This window comes from Lissotriton vulgaris, chromosome 7 (assembly GCF_964263255.1).
Source record: "Lissotriton vulgaris chromosome 7, aLisVul1.2, whole genome shotgun sequence".
NCBI classification, from domain to species: domain Eukaryota; kingdom Metazoa; phylum Chordata; class Amphibia; order Caudata; family Salamandridae; genus Lissotriton; species Lissotriton vulgaris.
In genome coordinates this window covers 1,451,888,555-1,451,911,084 of record NC_141695.1, presented here as the reverse complement: position 1 = coordinate 1,451,911,084, position 22,530 = coordinate 1,451,888,555, and the positions used below count along the sequence as shown (strand labels likewise).

Sequence of the window (22,530 nt, the reverse complement as noted above, 5' to 3'; positions counted from 1 at the left end):
ATTACAATTATGCTCACGAGGAGGCACATCAACATTTGCCTTTAAGGTGCCCATCATAGATAAATTAAATTAAACATTCCCTGGAGTGTACCCTAAGTTTCCAGCTAATTTGTACCCTAAAAGAGGGATCATTGTTTACAAAAGGGCTCTGTAGTATATTATATTTACACTTCGGTGGCAAAAATAACTCTTTACGCCAAGGTTGTATCTCTGACACCCTAAAAGCCGGGTAGGTATCCCTCATTCTAAAGAAACCTACGTCAGACCCTGTGGACTTCAACAATTATCGCCCTATATCCAATATCCCCACCTTGGCCAAACTCTTAGAAAAATGTGTACATCTCCAGCTGGTAAGACATATTGAACATTTTAACCTACTCAACAAATACCAATCAGATCAGGTTTCCGGGCAGGTCACAGCACTGAAACAGACATGACTCATATAATTGATGATGCTCTACAAATCCTGGATCAGAACGGAGCTGGCTTACTCATCCTGCTAGACCATTCCTCAGCCTTTGATACCGTCGAACACGATAACCTGATAGACCTTCTGAAACACAGAATGGGATGATCTCGATCAGTGCTAATTGGTTCACTTTGTTCTTCCAAAACAGATCACAATGATTTAAGGTAGACCACTCATTGTCCAAACCCGTCCCGGTCACGTTAGGAGTCCCTCAAGGATCTTCACTATCTCCGACACTGTTCAATTTATTTATGGAACCACTTACTGAAATTATTAAATCCTCCAATGTGCAATATCACATGTACGCTGAAAACACACAATTATACCTTACTCTCCATACCTTAAAAGACATCGAAGCACTCAACTCAACTCATGGAAAAACTCAGACCTGGCTGGCAGAAAACCATCTAAAACTGAATGCCCTCAAAACCGAATTCCTCCTAATCGCTCCTCCTGCTCAAGTACCCAGAATGCAAGAATGGACAAACACCTTACTGCACTCAACTTCCAACCTCTCATCGTTGACTCAGCAAAATCGCTGAGAATTTCACTGGACTGAAACTTCAATATGCAAAAACACATTAGCAAGGCAACAAAAGGAGCAAACTTTCAGATACATACTCTGAGAAAACTGAATCCTTTCCTGCCGGAAAAGGACTTCAAACTGGCAGTACAAGCGCTAGTCATCCCAAGAATTGACTACAGGATTGTCTCGCTTTGCAGCCTGCCCAGATCTTCAAAGGCCCCTCTAAGAGCCTCAATCAACGCTGCAGCAAGAATTAGCACTAGTTCCAAAAGAAGCTCCCACATATCCCCTGACCTAAAATCCCTTAATTGGCTACCTTTTGAAGCTAGGATACATCTGAAAATAGCATGTATGACGCATAAAGCCATTTACTACAATGCACCTAGCTATCTGGTACAGAAACTGGTGCCCTCTTGTGGGGTCAGATCTTCAAGAAGTGCTAAAAACCTTCTACTACTGAAACCGCGAAGACTCAACAAGAAGAAAACATATACCCAAACCCAGAATATGGAATGCTCTACCCCCAGAAACCAGACTTAATCTCTCTACGACATCTTTAAAAAAAGAAGTGAAATCGCTTCTCATGGCTAAATTCACTTGAGCATGGACTACTGTTATAATGCTACCAAACTAATCTTCTACATAGATCCTTTTATTGTCTATTGTCCAACCAGGTCTTGGATACTGTATCTATATTTTGCTTGATATGCATTGAATGTTTTGTTATGTACCCTATTCCAATGTAGCTATGTTAGGAAGTTTATACTGTCATTGACCAGCATTGAACCTATGTTATTTTCTTTGTATTTATGTAACTTTGACACCTACCCTGTAAAGTGCTCTGATACCCGCAAGGGTCTGGTTCACTTTATGTAAAACTTCCAAATAAAATAAATAAATAAATAAATAATTCCTGCAAGAAGTGTTACTATCAAATGGCTAGGGTACTTGAGAATTTTAGAATGTGAAACATTCACTTACAGAAACTGGCACAGACATAATAGAACGGTTGATACAATACATTTTGTAACAATTTTTGATGAGTAAAAAAATAGTTTTCAAATAAGATGAAATAAAGATTTACTTTCAACTTGAAGTTAATCAAAGATAATCTTACAATGAGATTAATATTACATTTTCTGTGTAATTCGAACTCCAGCAGAGGTAACATATAACTCAGAGTTAAATTATGTAAGACATTTCCAAAGAAATTTTTAAGACATTCAGCATCAGTCACAGGTACAAAGAAAGTGGTAAATTTCGGTTTCATTGGTAAAAATATTACAACCCTTCAGAAAAGAGAAAATATCAAAATATGGTCATTGTGTGTATTCTACGATATAGTAAAATTCGGTTTAAGTTCAAAATAAAAATCCATCTCTTGCATACCTCCAGAAAGACTGTAATAGCTTGATTGAAGTTGTGGAAAAGAGGAATGGGACTGGTGAAAATATCTGCTGGGAAAGAGGGTGCCCACTGCATGTGGGTGACTGACAGATCGTAGAGATGCTTTTCTGCCCAGATGCAGATCTGGACCTTTAGGACTGATAGAGATGGCCAACCTGTTCCCAACTACTTTTGGGGTAAGATTTTGCCTGGTATAATCAGTGCAGAAGAATATTTAATGACTTGCCATTTATGAGGTAAACCAGAGAAGGCTCAGAAAACTGCAGCCAGCACTCTCCTGGAGGAATATAAGTGTTCTGATGGAAGCAAATGCCCTGTACTAAAAGAGTTTCCAGGGGTGCTCCCTGTTCTTGTTGGTCAGTAGTAAGTTTCACAGAAGGTGCGAGGGACAGAGGAACTTCTGACTATAGGGTTTTAAGAATCAACCACCATTGTAGATTGTCCTTGATCATGGGGTACTCTGGACTTAGCATGTTAAAGTTCTGGAATAAAGGGGACCACTAATAGAATAGATGTCTGACCCGCGGGCCCCTAGTGCAATGAATTTTAAATCCTGATTAAAAATTGATCAAAGAGTCATTCAGTTGTAATGGAACCCATGCTGTGTTGCAAACAGACAAAGAGCCTGATTTAGGTTTTGGCAGGTGGGTAACTTCATCACAATACCGATATTCCGTCCTTCAAAATATAAATCCCTTTGGACATAATGGGATTTATATTTCGTTGGACGGGTTATTTGTTACCAATGTGATGGAGTAACCTGTTTGCCAAAAACTAAATAATGCCCAAACTCTGGAAGTGTTCCACGAATCCTCTGCTTCTGTAGTCCAAGTTGGATTTTTTGAGTTGTGAAGCAGTGCGCCTACAAGCTTACATTTGTTTTATTATCCTTGGAGAGGATATCAGAACCAAGCGCAGATCTTGAAACTGCCAATAATATCATTGCACATACAACCTCAGGTATTACTACTGAACCGAATGAATGGGTATATGGAGATAAGCTTTCTGAAGATCAATGGCTCCCATCCACTGTTCTGGTGTGATTGGTGGAATGACATTCTGTAAATTCTCCATTTTGAGAGAATCTTCCATATGAAGCATTTAAGGCCTTTAAGATGATGATTAGTCTGAAGCCTCCTGAAGCCTTCAACAACAGGAATATTGAAGACTAGATTCCATGACTTTGGTTTTTTCGTGACCTTGGTTTTTTAGTGGGAAAAAACCATACCTGGCACGAATCCAAAATCTTTTAAGAATGTCTGTCAGTCAGTATACAGATGTAGGCTATAGAAAATGTCCGGAAATCGGGTAAAATCTTCAAAATGTTCTACCAACAGCCTTGATATATTTCTTTTTGTGTTCAAAATGATTTATTGGATGAATTTTCCATAAATATAAAAAACAGAATACAAAGAATAATACCAAACAATATGGTATAGGTATGTATTATTACATAGGAAATATAAACATCCATTAGTAGCAAATAGAATATCTATAACAGCATTAATAATTACATTGTAGATATAAAAAAAATTACAAACAAAAAAGGGCTACATTGAACATAAGTTGATTAATAAGAATACAAATAAGCATTATCAATCGAAGAACATGTGATGATATAAGAGACCAAACTTGACCACATATTAGATCTAGAAGGAGGGGAATCATTAGGAAAGCGTGGAAAAGAGCATTGCCACATCTAAGAAAAATAATCCATTCCCGTTATGCATTAACTGAAAGTAAGGTAGCGTCTTTCCAATCACATGTTATAGATTTGATTGCAGTGGAGATAAGAAAGTCAAACTGTTTACAATCCATAGGGGATAGTGTAGATTTAAAAAGAGAAGATTTGAGGATTAGAAAATGAAAATATAAAGTTGTTCGTAGTTTAAGAATCCAGGTTATAATATTCCATATGTCTAATAAAAACTGATGAATAATAGAACAATTGAAAGATAAATGTGGGCCTTTGAGTGGGGAATCGAACAGACTCACGGACAACGGTGTTTTGGGTAGAGACAGTTTTATTATTTTGTACAACCGCCTCTTCTGGATAGGCACTCAGTAGTATGGGAGGGGGTTTTCTGTGTCTTCCGTCAGGTGTTTTGCTACTACAAGCCGCCAGGGTTCCCGATGTCTTCTGGGAATCGTAGGCCGCTCTTCCGCCGTTTCAAATGTGGTCAGGATCACAGCAGCAGGACAGAAAGAAACCAGTATTAGCCTGGTTTTTTGTAGGCGTTCGGGGAAGGGAGTGAGGATACACGCGTGCAGTTATTTGACCCCGGTACAAGTGCCGATGTAGTGAGGGGGGGAAGTGCACGGTATGCCGAGTGATTCTTAGGGTGGTTTGACCCACCTACGTCTCGCCCAACCTGAAAAGCGTGACCGTACCTGCTCTAGCCACACTTCCCGGGAAGTGTGGCTGGGCAATGCTCCTTCCCGTGGATCTCCTGGCTTGTCGCTGAAGTCTCGGCTCCTTTTCCGTTCTCCTCCGATGGTAAGGGCTCCTCGATCTTCTCCTTCAGCCTCCTCCGACCTTTGCAGTTCTACTTCCGCCTCCTCCATCCTCCGCTGCTCCTCTCTCGCCTCCTCCGTTCTCCGATCTTCCTCTCTCGCCTCCTCCGTCCTCTGATCTACCTCTCTCGCCTCCTCCGTCCTCCGCTCTTCCTCTCTCGCCTCCTCCGTCCTCCGCTCTTCCTCTCTCGCCTCCTCTGACCTCCCTCTTCCTCTCTCGCCTCCTCCGAACTCCGCTCTTCTCCGTCCTCTCGCCGCCACTCTCCTTCTCTACCTCCGGGTGAAAAACACACCTGTGTAATATCTGGGCTGGGTTTTACCAGTGGTAGGTGGGCGGGTTCAGGGTCCAGCTCCGCCCAGTTAAAGAAACACTGTTCCTCGGTATTCTGCGCGGGGTTGTACACCATGTCGCCGTCTTCCAGGAGTTGGTGTGCTGTTCAGAAAGAGGGGACATAGGAACAGGTAAGCCTGGAGGGCCCGAGTCCGGGTCCTCCTCGTTACAATAAATGACATAGATCACCAATAGCAGACTTACAATGCCAACAATTTGGAGTATCTAGAAGTTTAGCTTTAAATAATTTGCCTGAAATCTAGGAACATTGGTAAAGTAGATAAACATTAGTTTGTATAAGAGTAGCCGTAAGATAGTTATCTGTGTTAGATTTCCAAATATCCTTCCAGGATAGTTTAGAGGATAGAAAATGTATGAGTGATGACCATTTTTGATTAAAATGTGAGAAGGAGGAATTAGAAGTGGTAAGTTTTTTGTACACTTTAGAAGCTATATGACCTGAGCAGCTAAACACAGAAATTTTAAACTTTATACCCGAGGACTGAGACATAGAAAGTAATTGTAGGTAAGCATTAACCTCTTCAATGCTCATGACGAGCTGAGCTCGTCATGAGCCATGGTGCTCTGGTGCTAATGACAAGCTCAGGTCGTCATGGCCCGAGGAACGCTCACACGCGGGGCTAATTCCCCCGCTGTGCTGAACGTTCCACGGAGCCAATGCACCTGTGATGAGCTGAGCTTGTCATGAGAACAGGAGCACTGTAGCTCATGATGAGCTCAGCTCGTCATGAGCATGCGGGTGCTGTGTGCGCCCCCCTAGCACAGCGGGGGATTAACCCCCGCAGTGAAGGTGCTAGGAACAGTATTACATAGTATTGTATATTTGGGTAGTTCAGACAAAGGTAGGTTGTATTTAGTTTGAAGCACATCGAATGTGTAGAACATATCATAATGACAAATGTCAGCAACAAAGAAAATACCAGCATTAATCCATAGGTTCCAGAAAGAAATATGCTTATGATATTTGTTGTACCCTGTACATAGAGACACGGGTAGCCATGTAGTATTTTCCAAGTCTTCTTTATTGGTTCCATGTCAAGGTAGCATCAATCTCTGTCCAGCCAGCTCTGGTCAAGTACCAGCCCCACCAGGAGCAGCCTGCCTAGCTGCTCAGCCCATCTCTAACTGTCACCACTCATCCACTCAGGCACCCAGGCATTCCTGGCATCACAGTCACACCAACATTCCATTACCATCTCTCACTCTGGCTGAGCAGCTAGGAGGACCTAGGCTAGTTTATATGTAAATGTAATAGTGAAGATATAACCTTATCCATTTCCTTTAAATGAAAACAACAATGAAAAACACCAAGAGATAAACTATGCACAATAAAGCAGTAATGCTCGGAACTCAAGGATGCAACTAAAAGCAAATTATCACGAGAGAGTGAATAGTACAAATCAAAAAAAGATGGGCAATATACGATATCAAAAAATATGAGCATAAATATCCCCCATGAAATTTATCAAAACATTTTGAAGAATAAGCTTGTAGAGATTCAAGTTCAAATTGTAATACTTTGTAACATTGGATATCACACCCCACAACCAATCCCAAAGTAAATGTGTAGAGTGATACAAAGGGTAAAACACCCAGCAACACCTATCCCAACTCCAAGGGAACTAACAAGATATGGGACAGCGACCCATGAAAACTGTGTAAGGGGCTAGCACCCATAACACACCCTATGTAGAGTTGTACCTTAGTACTGCGGCTAACATGTAAATGGGGTTTAAACCAAATACTAACCCTGTGTAAGGTTTATACTAAATAACGAATATGTATGGGAACTAACCCATGACCCAAACCTAATGTTGAAGTCATTAACTGGGACTCAAATCCAAACCAGCCCTGACAAAAGAGATCAACTGTGATGGGACTATTACCCAAACCCATCCCACATGAAAGGGCCAAAACTGACCCCTCAAGTAAGGGATTAACTGTGATGTCCACCCACTAGGAGATTAGGACGTCACATCCATTAAACAGCGTAAAACTGTGGCATCACGAAATAAAAATATTTGCATAGATCATACAAATACATTTCAGGTGAGAAAAAGGCGGACATACAATACAGAACCAAAAGGAGCATTAATTCTGACATACATGAGACGGACATGCCATCAAATCCCCGCAGTGGCATGCAGAAACAAACATGTGAAAGATGTCAGAGATACCTGGCTCCAAGGACTGTGCATGGACTTAATCACTCCCAAAACCAGTAGTAGAGAAATGGTTAATAGTCTCCTGAGAGGAACAAAATGGGCATGACAGGCACAGAACAATACCCAGAGAAACAATACCTCTAAGATACTAGAAATTAACAATCCTATCGAAAGTGTCCAACGTCATTGACACCTCATCAAGTTCTGCTTGTGGAAACACTTCGTTGTCCTCAAACTCCATTTGGCTTTGTTAATACCTTGTTGAGGCAAGCGTGAGGCAACGTGGTTGGCAGGGAAACGGGAACCACCAACCAAATTAAGAATGCAGAGCATACAAACCTAAGATGGCGGCACGCTTTGTTACGTGCACCGGGTGGTTCACGGCACAACTGTTCACCAAAACGGCTGAAGCTGAAAGTTCCGATATCGTGAAGAGTGAACGTCACTGAAGAGTGAACGCGGGACACACATGAAGGTGACATACATGAAACGGAACATGCCACCAATCCCCGCAGTGGCATTCAGAAACAAACGTGAAAGATGTCAGAGATACCTGGCTCCAAGGACTGTGCGTGGACTTAATCACTCCCAAAACCAGTAGTAGAGAAATGGTTAATAGGCTCCTGAGAGGAACAAAACGGGCATGACAGGAACAGAACAATACCTAGAGAAGCAATACCTCTAAGATACTAGAAATTAACAATCCTATCAAAAGCGTTTAACGTCACTGAAACCTCATCAAGTTCTGCTTGTGGAAACACTGTGTTGTCCTCGAACTCCATTCGGCTTTGTTAACACCTTGTTGAGGCAAGCGTGAGGCAACGTGGTTGGCAAGGAAACGGGAACCACCAACCAAATCAAGAATGCAGAGCATACAAACCTAAAATGGCGGCACACTTTGTTATATGCACCGGGTGGTTCACGGCACAACTGTTCACCAAAACGTCTGAAGCTGAAAGTTCTGATATCGTGAAGGGTGAACGTCACTGAAGAGTGAACGTGCGACACACATGAAGGTGAGTGTGCACACAACAGACGCTGCTCGTGCCAGTATTTTTTAATAACAACAACAGTGGTTAAACTGACATAGCTGCAAGGGGGCCTCAAGTGAAGATAAAAATATAAAAGGCAAAATATGCCTCACCAGCAATGTCTTGTTCCTTCTGTTGACACGTCTGGGAAAATAAATACGTGCTAGTAACACTCCATGTAGGCAAATTGTCAAGCTCACCTCAGTAAGGCTCTTTATGTGCAGGTTGTAGGAGCATGATAAAGGTAGATATATCCTTCCCCCCCCCACAGAAAATAAATCCAGGTCCTGACGCTCAAAACACAGAGAAGTAGAATAGCACCTCTGTTCTTGTGCCGATAGGCACACATTGCGCAGACCCCATGATGACCACAACTGTCACAGCGCTTGTGAATTTCATGGGTTCATTTGAAGTCTTGCGTAGATGTAAAAAGATCCCCAGGCACATTACTTCCACAGTGTTAAATGTCAATAGATGTGCTTTCTATATGCCACCAATCTCGGCAGAACCACACTGCTCCTGTGTGGCGCTTAGACGTACTCATGTTTGATCATAATTACAACCAACAACAACACTTCGAAAGTATCCCAAAGGATGCTTTTTCTTTGAAGACACTGAGGTCTTTGCAGATTATTGTGGCTGGAACACTGCATATGGCTGTAGAAACTACTCCTCCAACTCACGAAACCTATTTTAGAAAGCGCTGTGGCTGGAACACCAACATTTGGTCGTAGTTTAAGTACACCTTCAACTCACTGAATACTTATGCAGAGGAATATTACCAGGCTGTAGTGTCAATTGGTAAGGACACTGGTTGGTCGGGCTGTCCATTTACAAGGACACTGATGGGGCTGGCTTACCTGGAACTCCAAACTGCTTCATGTAGTTGCTTTATATTCTTGTAGTTTCGCTGGTTACTGTAGTTTCTTTCTAGTTTCTTGGTTTCTGTACTATCCTTAAGTACGCTTGGGTCCGAGTCCAATCGTCGCCAAAATAATGTTCTACCCTGTACATAGAGACACTGGTAGCCATGTAGTATTTTCCAAGTCTTCTTTTTTGGTTCCATGTCAAGCTAGCATCAATCTCTTTCCAGCCAGCTCGGTCAAGTACCAGCCCCACCAGGAGCAGCCTGCTTAGCTGCTCAGCCCATCTCTAACTGTCACCACTCATCCACTCAGGCACCCAGGCATTCCACACATTACAGTCACACCAACATTCCATTACCATCTCTCATTCTGGCTGAGCAGCTAGGAGGACCTGGGCTAGTTTACATGTAAATGTAATACTGATGATATAGCATTATTGAAGTTTTGGATTGAACCAAAGAGAAACTTTTTTAGGGGAAGAAATAGTAATGGAAAAGCTACCGTCAAATGATAAACGGGCAATTTTAGAATTGGCAATATTGGGGAGCGTGTAACAAAAAGAACAGTTTGCCATGGCAAGAAACGCAGCCTCTCTTTCCTCTCTGTGGTGTCTTTGTGATTTTGTCTTCCATCTTTGTCACATAGACACAACTGAACACTGAGACCATGGAAAGTGACACTCAAATATTTAACCTTCACAGGACTCTTATCCAGCTATCTACTACCTGAACACTAAGCTGAGGCATGAAGTCCTAGGGCTAATATTAAGCAGGATCCCCTACATCGGTGGCGGCCGCTTATTGAAGGTGGATGCGAGAACTGCATGCTCCGGAGTGCCTATCCTTCCCTGGTAGGTACCTGACCCCAAGATGGCGTCGGCTGGGGAGCCGAAGGGCGGCTCGGAGACTGAGAAGCTAACAGGTGGGCAGAGGCATCTCCTATCTTGTGGGGCCTGAATAAACGGTGCCAACAGGACTCCATCACTCCATCCCCTCAGGAAAGACAGCCCACATGAGAAGGTCAGAGCAGTCAGAGTTTTTAGACACTGGAGGGACCTACTTTGGGTCTAGGACCAAATTCCTTCACAACGCCGACACATGGAGCGCTGCCACAATGCTTTACTCTCAATTGTCTTTCTCTCAATTGCCTTAATCTCAATTCTGCTTCTGGGAATTGGGGTTGATCTGCTAACCTTCGGAGCTGTCCCTTCCACCTCTCTTCTCACGGGACAAGCTGGAGGATGAGGCTGACGTTGCTTCCTAGTAACACCGGGACTGCTACCGTCAATGGAACTCTCATGATGCCCCATGGGCGGAAACCAAAACTGTTTGCACTTACCTCGGAGACCGAGTACCCTTGGCCGTTGCCCGGTGGAGCTGTCCTTTGCAGCTATAGAGGAGTCTCGTTCTGGTTCACCCCTTGGTCGTCACCTACCCAGCCGGACATCAGACATTCTTTTTCACAGTTCTTCTTAGTTTATCTGTCTTTCACACTGATTGCTTGGTTCCCCCAATGGACTTTCCCCCTCCTGCCTGCCTTGACTCCATTGGCATTCCCCTCCCTTGTTTTCCTTTCCCCTTCTCTTTTACGCTTGCACTAGTAATGCATAGTACTGTGTTACTTTGGCTTCATCATGTGTCCTTATGTGCTATTCGCTAGTAACTCTTGTTGTTATTATCTACTCACTGTGTAACTTACGTAAAAATGTTGCAACTTGCAACTCGCTGTTCCTTATGTAAAGGACTCTGATACCTCCGGGTCTAGCCAGCGCTATATAAAATTCAAATAAATAATAAATGTTCTGTTGAACGGTGAGTCATTTCAGCTCAGCCTGATATACATAGCAATGAACAGTAATTTTAGTTGCTTAACATACCTTACAAAAGTGGGAACTTTCCCCTACCTTTCTGTCTTCATGCGGAAGACAAATGAACCTGTACTTTCTGCACATAGCACTGCCAATCCTTCTTCCTTTACCTGGAGCTATGTCTTTAAGTGAAGACATTGCCTCTTTTAAAACAGAAGTTCTCTGCCCTTGTCCTGACTGAACTGTTACTAGCTTCCTCTGCAGAGATTGTATGTATTCTATAAATACTTACCAGTTGCTGTGTAATGGATCTAATGGAGGGACTGTACCTTTTATGAAGAGCTGCTCCATTGTTGTCAAGCTCTGCTCACAGAATGACCTGACTTAAAGACAACAGCCGGCTCCTTGCAAGGAGAGTCCCACTCACTGCCACACTTACCCTGCAGCTCAATGTGCCCTTAACTTAGTGTGTCCATCATAAATACAGTATTAGAACACCAGCTAATAAAATGGGACCCAGCACTTGAAGAAAGGGCCTGAATCACCTAGGTTGCACTCTGTGCTGTTTGTGAGGAACCAGACACAAGAAATAGAAAGCTTGATGGATGTACTTGCCTTTTAGCTTAAATGAAGGAGTTGGAGTCTGGAATATAGATGCTAATCTTTTTTGCTTCTTCGCTTGTTGTCTAGAGGTGGGGAGGGCTGTGAGTTCACTTCATTTAGTAAGGACTGTGATGAAATAGGATTGAAGAGATAATGTATGAGTTCAAATCTGGACAAAGCGGGTGAATGAAAGATGGGACAAAGCAATAGATCATATAAAATACAGCTGGTGTGTGACATTTAAGAATGTCATCTAGGCTCCAAATCTGGAAGTCATAATTTAAATAAAATGTAATATTTTGCAGAATTGGAATCCTTGACCAACATTTTTCGAGTTATCTGGTTTATTTTATAGCCAAGAACCTACAAAAGGGTTAACTCAATTGCATACTTCTATGATGAACTAAAATGAAACCACAACACACCCGCTCACCCTTCGCTAAACACTCTACTCTTTCAATTGAATTCTTTTCAATTCTAAACAAATCGAATCAAATCAGCTCAGGCAAGTAGTTATAGTCATATTTCAAGATTCAATAAAGGTTCATTTGAGTCCATTATAATTTCATTAAAAGCATCTTTCGCTGTAAATTGTGTAACTTGGAATGAAAACACGTCCTCCGATCTAGACGGTTCGTGCTGAAAATCCTCTGACAGTGTTTTCTTGGTTTATTTTTTTGTGGGAATTCCGGTGCCCTTTTGCCACAGAACTTTACAAAAATGTACATGAGTTCGTACATTAAGATCAGCTAAAAAAAGAAAAGGACAAGAAAACACAGAACAAGAAAAAGGAAGTAAGCAAGATGCAGGCAAAAAAAGAATCAATCGCATGTGAATTAACATGACGCAGTGACAATCATCACTTTATGGTCCATAACATTTTCTAGGCTTGGCAGCTGCTTTCAAAACAGGATGGGTTGCCAATGTGGAAAAATACCCAAATGATCCCATTCTAGTGGCAGCCTACTTTGGTGAGGAGCTGCTTTGAAAAAAATGTCCAGGATGATCGTGGGTTCCAGTTCGGCGTTGAGACCAATGTCTGACCCCTCAGTTGTTAAAAACATGGAGCCTGATTGAGAGTTTGGCTAGGGGTTCCTCCATCACAAACGTAATGGATATCTTACTTGCCTTATTTCAAGTGCCTTAGAATATAACACAGCCTTAGAGCCCGCCGGAGTGGCTCTACTGGACATTAAAGGCCAGCTCCAACGTAATAGGCTCAAGCTGAAGGCGAGAGCCATTAACAAGGGAGTGTATTTACAACAAGGGGTGGTGAGGGACAGAGTCACTGAATTAAGCAGAAAGCTCTCACCCAGTCAAGAGATCAGGGCTAGATCCAACACCGTTTTTTAGCTCACTGCACCATCCCAGTTTCAGAACCTGGCTGTATGCAAATTAGTCTGTTCCTGTCCCAGTGCATGATGGGAACAGGGCAAACCAAACTACAAAAGCCAATTCTTACACTGGGAAGGAAACAAGCTCCCGGGGACCGGTTTCTGGCATTACAGCCGTCTTCGGCCCGGTTTGCTTGAATCCTGATGGTGCAATGAGCAAGGGTCTCACATCTGAGAATACCCTTCCACGCTTAGGGTGGACAAAAATATTTACAACAAGGGGTGGTGAGGGACAGAGTCTCTGAATTAAGCAGAAAGCTCTCACCCAGTCAAGAGATCAGGGCTAGATCCAACACCGTTTTTTAGCTCACTGCACCATCCCAGTTTCAGAACCTGGCTGTATGCAAATTAGTCTGTTCCTGTCCCAGTGCATGATGGGAACAGGGCAAACCAAAGTACAAAAGCCAATTCTTACACTGGGTTCTGAGCTGGGATGGGGCAGTGAGATAAATAACGGTGATGGATCAAGCCCTGATCTTTGGACTGGGTAAGAGTGGTCTGTTTAACTCAGACACTCTGTTCATCACCACCCCCTTTTCTAAATCGTTTTTGGCCACTATAGGTGTGGCAGGGTATACTCAGACATGAGTCCCTTTCTCACTGCTCCATCAGGATTCAAGCAAGCCGGGCCGAAGAAGGCTGAAATGCCAGAAACCGGTCCCCGGTAGCTTGTCTCCTTTCTGGTGAAGAATTGGCTTGGTAGTTTAGTCTGCCCTGTTCCCATGATGCACTGGGCCAGGGACAGACTGATTTGCATATAGCCAGGTTCTGAGCTGGGATGGGGCAGTGAGATAAATAACGGTGATGGATCAAGCCCTGATCTTTGGACTGGGTAAGAGTGGTCCGTTTAACTCAGACACTCTGTTCATCACCACCCCCTTTTCTAAATCGTTTTTGGCCACTATAGGTGTGGCAGGGTATACTCAGACATGAGTCCCTTTCTCACTGCTCCATCAGGATTCAAGCAAGCCGGGCCGAAGAAGGCTGAAATGCCAGAAACCGGTCCCCGGTAGCTTGTCTCCTTTCTGGTGAAGAATTGGCTTGGTAGTTTAGTCTGCCCTGTTCCCATGATGCACTGGGCCAGGGACAGACTGATTTGCATATAGCCAGGTTCTGAGCTGGGATGGGGCAGTGAGATAAATAACGGTGATGGATCAAGCCCTGATCTTTGGACTGGGTAAGAGTGGTCTGTTTAACTCAGACACTCTGTTCATCACCACCCCCTTTTCTAAATCGTTTTTGGCCACTATAGGTGTGGCAGGGTATACTCAGACATGAGTCCCTTTCTCACTGCTCCATCAGGATTCAAGCAAGCCGGGCCGAAGAAGGCTGAAATGCCAGAAACCGGTCCCCGGTAGCTTGTCTCCTTTCTGGTGAAGAATTGGCTTGGTAGTTTAGTCTGCCCTGTTCCCATGATGCACTGGGCCAGGGACAGACTGATTTGCATATAGCCAGGTTCTGAGCTGGGATGGGGCAGTGAGATAAATAACGGTGATGGATCAAGCCCTGATCTTTGGACTGGGTAAGAGTGGTCTGTTTAACTCAGACACTCTGTTCATCACCACCCCCTTTTCTAAATCATTAACAAGGGAGTGGGCCTTTAACATATGGTAGATCGGGCTCTAAGGCAATTAGAACATTACTCACCTAGAAGGCAAAATGTTCTAATTATTAAAAACAAACTTCTCTCTAAGCCCAAGGGGGTTTAAATCCCCTTGGGCTCGAGGAGGTCTTTTTTTCACAGCAACAGCTGTGAACAAAGTCAAACATTGGCATGTGGGAGCTCTGGGCTTCTACCAGTCATTAGAAGCCCGTAGCACTCACATTGTTTATTTAATGGATCTCCCAACATTCTAATATTCTAATACACTTGCAATAAAGGGGATGGGACATTTGTCTCAAATGTGATAAAGTAACATGTCCATGAAAACTCTAAATTAGATCTGTAGTTCACAGCAAATACAGATATTTAAAAGCATATCGTCATAACCAATTCAATGATGAGCAGTTCTTAAAATATTTTTGAAATTGAGAACGATTATTGATTGATTGATGCATTTTAAAGCATTCAATGACCTCTTCTTTTCTAACCAGCCTGATTTATTTTTCTTCCCATTGGTAGATCCAGTTCACGGGCCCCAGACTGTTGATGTGGTGGAGATCCGCTCCCGGCAGCTGACCCTGCAGTGGGAGCCCTTTGGCTATGCCGTGACCAGGTGTCACAGCTACAATCTGACAGTACAGTATCAATATATCTTCAATCAGCAGAGGTTTGAAGCTGAGGAGATCATCCAGACCTCTTCCCACTACACTCTGAGGGGATTGCGTCCATTTATGACCATTCGAGTCAAGCTGGTGCTGTCCAATCCGGAAGGCAAAATGGAAAGTGAGGAGCTTGTGGTCCAAACTGAGGAAGATGGTGAGACCTTTAACTGGATTCTATATAAATCCCTTATGAGGCATTATAAAATGCATTCCCATGAATACTTTATAAGCTTTTTGACCTCTTTAATTCACTATTTCAAGTTTTCTCCTATACCCTTACAACAGTTCACTTATTCTGCTTTTACGGGTTATATGCACTTCACCCAATGGGCACCGGCTGTGTACTCAATCCATGTGCCTTAACATGCACTTGAGCCACTGTTTCAATACAAAGAACTTGGACCACTGTGACTTTAATATTTATTTTTGCTAACCGCCATCTCTTGAGTGTTTCAGTGTATTTGCTTCAACCTTGTAAGTCGCCCATGAACCTCAACCATTAATTCCATCCACTGTACACCTGCCATCAAATCTCCAGTGCTCTTCTCGTGAATCCACCCTCTGTGCCATTAGATGGTGCTCCTCACACTGTTTGCTTGCCATATACTCCATTCTGTGTTTGGAAAGTGGAGCACTCTCTATTTTTTTTAATTATCAGAATCTAATAACTTAATCTATCGTGCTACAATGGTGAATATGTTGTCTAGCATGTCACATATTACACAAACAGAATTCAAGTACTTGTACTTGACCACTGTGCATTGTTTCTGTGAGCAGATGCTTCCAATATAACACAACAAATTCACGTAATACATCTTAAATAAACATGTTATATACATATCTTCATTGACATATACAAAAACAGTTTTCCAAAGAGAGAACTTTTTCAGAGAAAAAACTTCAACGTCATTTATTCTGTTTTATATCACAGAAAATACATTTCTTCTGAGAGATATATATCATGTTTTTCTGTTCAGCATCCATACCCAATGCATTTCAAGAACCAACGACCCTTCTTCGGGGGCTTAAATCTACAAATAACAAAAAAAATACAATGAAAACAATGTGCAGGGAGTATCAGTCTCCTTTCAGTTAATTAATTGTTAAGTCCTTCAATGCCATATACTCCACCCACTGCACCCCTATCGTATACTCCTTCCTCTCTGTGACTACCATGAATTGCGGCCATCATACCCTTGCCATTTCCTTTGTGCACCATTCTTCCTCAGCGTACTTCTGCCTTTTTGGCCCTACCACATACTATGCCTATCTAAACATGCCATTCAACCAGAGTGATATTGTGCTTTGACCTTTTTCTTCACCCACTTTTCGCATTATTATACTGTACTCAGTGGCGGCTCGCCGTGGGAGTGTTGCGGGCAGTGATCTGATGAGGGGCAGGGTGGTGTTAAAGGGTGCAAAGACAACCAGTGACCAAAGACCCTTTAGTGTTGCCCGGCGGTGTCGCCTCAATGACCCACCAATATTAATCAATGAAGAAGCAGGCGCTGGAGACTGAAAGGCAGGAAACGAGGGTTTATTCTCTCCGGAGGAGAACACATCAATTCGGACAGCAAGTATCGTCACGAGGTGCTCTAACCCCATCTCTGAGGCCTGGCCTCTTATACACAGGTTTATGATCTTTATTGCACGTAACACATTCTTGCAACACTTTGATATGTGAAAGAACATCCTCGGAATCTCCCCTTCAGGCCCGTTCCCACATACATTTACAGTTGAATTCCCCACCCCGGTCACAACAGGTGATGATTATCGCGCAGCTGGACATTCCGCCGATTCACGGAATGTGTGGAGTTTGATCGGATCTCATAGAGTGGGGGGCTTTTGATCGGCTCGAGGGTCTTTTGATGGGGAGGGGAGGTTTCCTACTGTATGGGGTAATAAACAGTATCCGCAGGGCCAGGTGGTGGCTTGGGAACAAGGAAGACAGACGGGCACACAGGAAAAGGGGGGTTTGCATCAAAGGGCCTGAGACTATGAAAGGAATGAAGGGAGGTGTCGCGCTGGGAACAGGATGGGATTCTGAGGACGATCTGCGCTGAAGAGGGGTTTATGACCCAAGGCATGTGAGAGCGAGGGGGTTGTCAGCGTGCGGGGGATGCCTGCGAGGTTAGGAGAGAGAGAGAGACGCGCTGGCTATCAGCGAGGGGCAGAAAGGTCATGGTGCTTAAAATGGCCGCCGCCTACGCGCACGAATGAGCTTGAAAGGGGCAAGATGGCGCCGATAATGTTGACGTTTGCAGTCTAATCTTTAACAGTGGGGGGTAGTGGAGTCAGACATACGATGTCCACGAGTAAGGTAAGTGAATAAATAAATAAAACTATTTACTTTACGCTTGTTGCATCGCCAACTCGGCGATGCAGCGAGCGCATGGTAACCTTACTCGTGGAAGTCATTTGTCAGACTCCACTACCCCCCTACCCTGCACCTCCCCTGCCCCACCCCACCACCCCGCAACACTCCCACAGCGAGCCACCACTGACTGTACTTATGCTTCTGTTGGCTTGCTTCACCCCCTTTTCAGCTCTTCTATCATTGTAACATTCTGCACTTTAATCTGGACTTCATCCATTCCTATTAACTCAGTCATTCTTGATTCACACAGTCATTCTGGATTCACCTGCAAGTGCCCATTTTCACTACACCCACAGAGATACTCCACAGTACACTAACAGCAAAATATAACTTTACACCAAGAGACCTATCCTATGCTGATCAAGGAACACTCTACTGTCCCAAAATGCTATATCTAGGGCTGTGTGTAAATGTTTTAAGCATGTTCTATGAGAGAAAATCGGAAAATTGCATCAGGTGATCAGCTGCTGAGTTGTTACGATTTTATTCCACTATGCATGCTCCGCCTCCCTTGAACAATTTCCCGCTCCAGGATGTTCTTGAGGGAGAGATCAGTAGTCAGAAATGACACTTTAGAAGACTCAACCCTTCCACCTAAACTGGTATATGGCAAGGAGATAAGCTCAAACAGTGCATGCCAGTAGCGGACCAGGCATATTGGCCCAAGCCGGCCTATTGGTCATGATTCAAAATTAAATATTATGATCATTAAGTCCAGGCCACAAAACTGCTTCTGCAGATTGGGCTTTCTGGGCGAGCGGCAGGGGATCTGGACGTGGAGATATTGTGGGTTCAAAATGGGAGACTGAGGTGGACATTTACTGAGTGGCACCAGTCCCACCATTGCGCTGAGTATCCCATGATTTTTTTTTTATTGAGGGTTATACTAGCGATTCATAGTTGAGAAATAAATATGCACTGTTGTAATCCAGTTAGCTTAGCAAATTGCACAGATGTATGACGGTACAATGCGTGCTTTTACAACACGTACTGTTACGACGCAGGTTTTACAACGCAAGTCGTTACAACGACTTCCGTTGGGGGCGCTGGATAGTGAATAGTTTAATTTGCTATTCCAACTCCAGTCCCCGTGGATAGTAGGGAAGGTGTTGGATAGTAAATTAAACTATTCCCTATCCTAGAACGCCCTCCAGCGAAAGTCGTTGTAAAAACTTTCGTTGTAAAACCAGCGTGGTAATGGTACCACGTTGTAAAAGTTTTTGTGGTAAAGGATGTTCCCCAAAATGAACATACCTGGCTACATCTTCAAAGGAAGCCTTCAATTTACAGCTATTCATAACTGGGCAATGTGCTCCTTATGAACATCCACACCAATATCTGCTACTTCAATATCAACTGAAAACGTTTAAGAAACCCTTCTTCTACTCACTAAACCAGCAGTAAGTGATTGAGGTGCACTACTGGAGATGTCCTATCAATATATTCATTCCTCTGCTCCAGAATCCCTTGAAGCTACTTCGCTTCACTTACGATGATGTTTGTTCAGCGCATGCCTATGGTCTCCTTTTTGATAGTCAGAACCTGCTAAACTTGCCCTCGACTTCTACCTCTGTGTGCCTCCACTTATGTTCCCACTGTTTGCCTTTAGTCTCATCATCATACATTTAGATCTGAATGAAATTTAGATTACGCTGCTAAGATTTGTGTAGTTCGCTGATTTCGAGTTATGCAAAATTCGTGCAATTTCTTGAAATCCACAATTCACAATTTGCCTCAATGTTTGCACACAGGAGATTTGTTCATATTGAAAATTCCCAAAAACATGTTCTTCTGGAACCAGTCTCCAAATGAAATTTTGCAATTAGTATTTAAGTAACGTATGAGGTCCTCTGAGAAACTTCACGTGAAATACTGGCAAACCACATTTTCCTCAAAAAGTGTAACATTGAGCAATTTGTGAAATTGTTAGGGAATTTCATGAACTTTTGCACAAAAAAATGTGCTTTTGCACAGCCTTGCTAACTATCTCAGGCAGTGTTCATCTTCACGCACACTAGCTTAAACTTTACAGATTCTATCTTTGCCAAGGTCATTTCCCATATGCACTGGCTCTGGATTGGATGGAAACTACACTTTAATTTACTTTACCCTGGCCATCAATGAACATCTTCCAGTCTGCCCCTGCCCTTGGTCCTGTACTGTACACCAGGGCTGCTGAAAGGCGAAGTGATCTTTCCTCTTAATAAGTCCTGTCTGATACAATGCCCATGAGAATTCTGGCTTGCCCAGACCAACAGCTTGCACAACCTTAACTCTCAACTGGAGCTGTCTGCCACAACATTCTTGATCTGCCTTCATCACTCGCCTCACCCGTCAGAGGGCCTGCCTGCAATATTTGTACCCACAGAACAACTGCCTGCCAACAGATATCCAAATCCACACCCAAATCCTCTGTCTGTGGCTCTAACTCCCCAATCAAGTTGGGGATGTGGTGGAAGAGTTAAAGTGAATGATCCCCACTGCAGTGTGACCCCCATATGCCGGTGGTGCACCGCCCTGCTGCTCTGAACATCTGTCCCCAGATTAAAAAGGCTATGTGCATTTCTCCCTCTTTCAAGGGGCAATCAGGGAAACAGCCTTACTGGCCAACGAGCATGCAGTGTTGCTGAGGTGGGCGCAAATCTGAATTCTTTCAATATGGGGTAGAAAGTCCTTTTACTGGGCACAATATATGGTTATTCTGAGTGGGAATTTTTGTGGCTTCTCTATGTGTGAGGTTGGCACTTCGCTGAGCACGGAATACTTGGTGACACAGTATCTGTCAGCGTTCTTTCTGTATGCTGTAGGTACTTTAAACACACTCTCTCACCTACACATGAAGACACCCCCCACACACATTGACATGCACATAGGTATTCATGCAGGGCCGGCTTTAGCGCTGGTGACGCCCAGTGCAATACTTTTTAGCGCACCCACACCCTATGACCGCCTCCTCTGATTCTCTTACTACCACCAGGCAAAAGTGCCCCTCATGTCTCCAATCATACCTTATTACTAAATACAGTGCCCCTCCTGAGATCAGCCCCCCCCCCCTCCACAGGTCAGCGCCCGGTGCGGCCGCACCAGATGCAGTGCCCTAAAGCCGGCCCTGTATTCACTGGCTTTTCAGCGCGGAACAAGCACTGAATCACTACATACGCCGGCTTATGCTCCAGGGCGAATGCCTTTTTTCGGGACGGGGTGAACCTCACCCCCCAACTACCCCTGCTCACCTTCCCACCCTGCCCACTGAAAGTTCACCACCTCAAACTGCAGCGCCTTTTAATTGGACGCTGCAGTGCAGGTGGGGAAGTGTCAGTCGGCAAATTCACATGCTCACTCACACACATGCACTCACACAAGCGCTCACTCTTGTCTCTTGTCCCAGAAATTCTGCAAGAAAAGATAGTCAAGATGGGCTACATGACTGTCTCTGCATTGGATGGGGGTGAAGTAGTTAATGTAATAACTACATGGGCTTTAACAAGGGAGTTACATTTGTTTTCACAAGGGAGTATTAATTAGGGATAAAGCACCAAGCACCAGAGGCGAATGCAGCATTTGCATGGAGAAATCTCACCACGATGAGGGCAATTCTATACTGGTATGATGATTAGTTGAGGCGAATAGTGCATTACAACCTGTCTAAAATCAACATTTAACTTTGGACTTGTGCATCTCATGTCAATATGTGCACAAAGGGTGCATACATGCAATACACACCCAGAAAGCAAAGAACAATGCTTATTACTTTTTTTTTTGTTTCGCGTGCAGCACAAACCATGATTTGTGATTTGCGCAGATAATGTTTCTTTTCACACCTTGTGTCAGAGCCTGTTAGCTCATGAACTATTCAGGTCAAGGGAAGTTTGGTTTAGGTTATTATCAATGTAGTGAGATTTTCTCTCGCGCTCTACTCTGGACACTCACTCCTCCTCTGCCCCTTCTGAACCTTGCCTCGCGTAAACAGGCTATTGGACTATTTCCTTCAGTTGGTGTCGTATACCAATTTGATGACACTGTAATTGTAACGGTATTTATATAGCGCTTACTACCCATGACGAAGCGTCGAGGCGCTTTTCGGTGCATCATAGAATTGGGCACTGGACGTACTTCCTGCAGCACTTTTATGACAACACTTTTACAAAATAGATTGGCCCCATACTTCCCCTTTGGAAACCTTCCCGCAGCTATCCAACAACTTGTAGCAAAAGGTCAACAAATACTCTGACATCGCCTTTGTGCAGCTTCTTCGAACAGTGCAATAGTTACTCTTGGATAATAACATCGATGTATCCTGAACAACGGTTAAGATACAAACAAATGATAAATTGTAATGCCGTAGTATGTAAAACTCTGTTATATCTCAGTGCGGTGTAAATGTTGCATCCTACAACTTATCATACAGAGATTCAAGCGTAGCCTTGATTCATCCGCTTGATTGACAGTGCCATATCGCAGGCGCGCGCCTGTTTTTTTTTTCTCATCTCCAAGAGTCGACCCCACCCCGCACCACACGCACGCCAATCATCGGCAGGTGCCACAGTCAGCTGCCGAGGTTCCGACAGGCCCGGCGCGCGATAGGGAAATTCAGGCAGTCTGCTTACTGTCACCCGCCATCAGGGAGTTAGTTGGCCCCAGGTACAGAGAGAGAAGGAACGCTTAAGAGTTATGTTCGCAGACGGGTATGTCGAGCTTCAAAGCTGCGCGGTTTCAGCTGTGAGCGCAGTCAGCAGCACGAGACCATCCCCTCT

At 43.8% G+C, this 22,530-nt stretch overlaps 1 protein-coding gene across 1 annotated transcript in view; it reads left to right on the top strand.

Annotated features, from left to right (window-relative positions):
- The window catches only part of PTPRT (protein tyrosine phosphatase receptor type T), a 1,692,228-nt gene that overhangs the window by 934,190 nt on the left and 735,508 nt on the right, over positions 1-22,530 (top strand). The window contains exon 8 of the mRNA XM_086932257.1: positions 15,257-15,553. Within this exon, the coding sequence (XP_086788383.1) occupies positions 15,257-15,553 (297 nt within the window). The remainder of the gene's footprint in view (positions 1-15,256; positions 15,554-22,530) is intronic.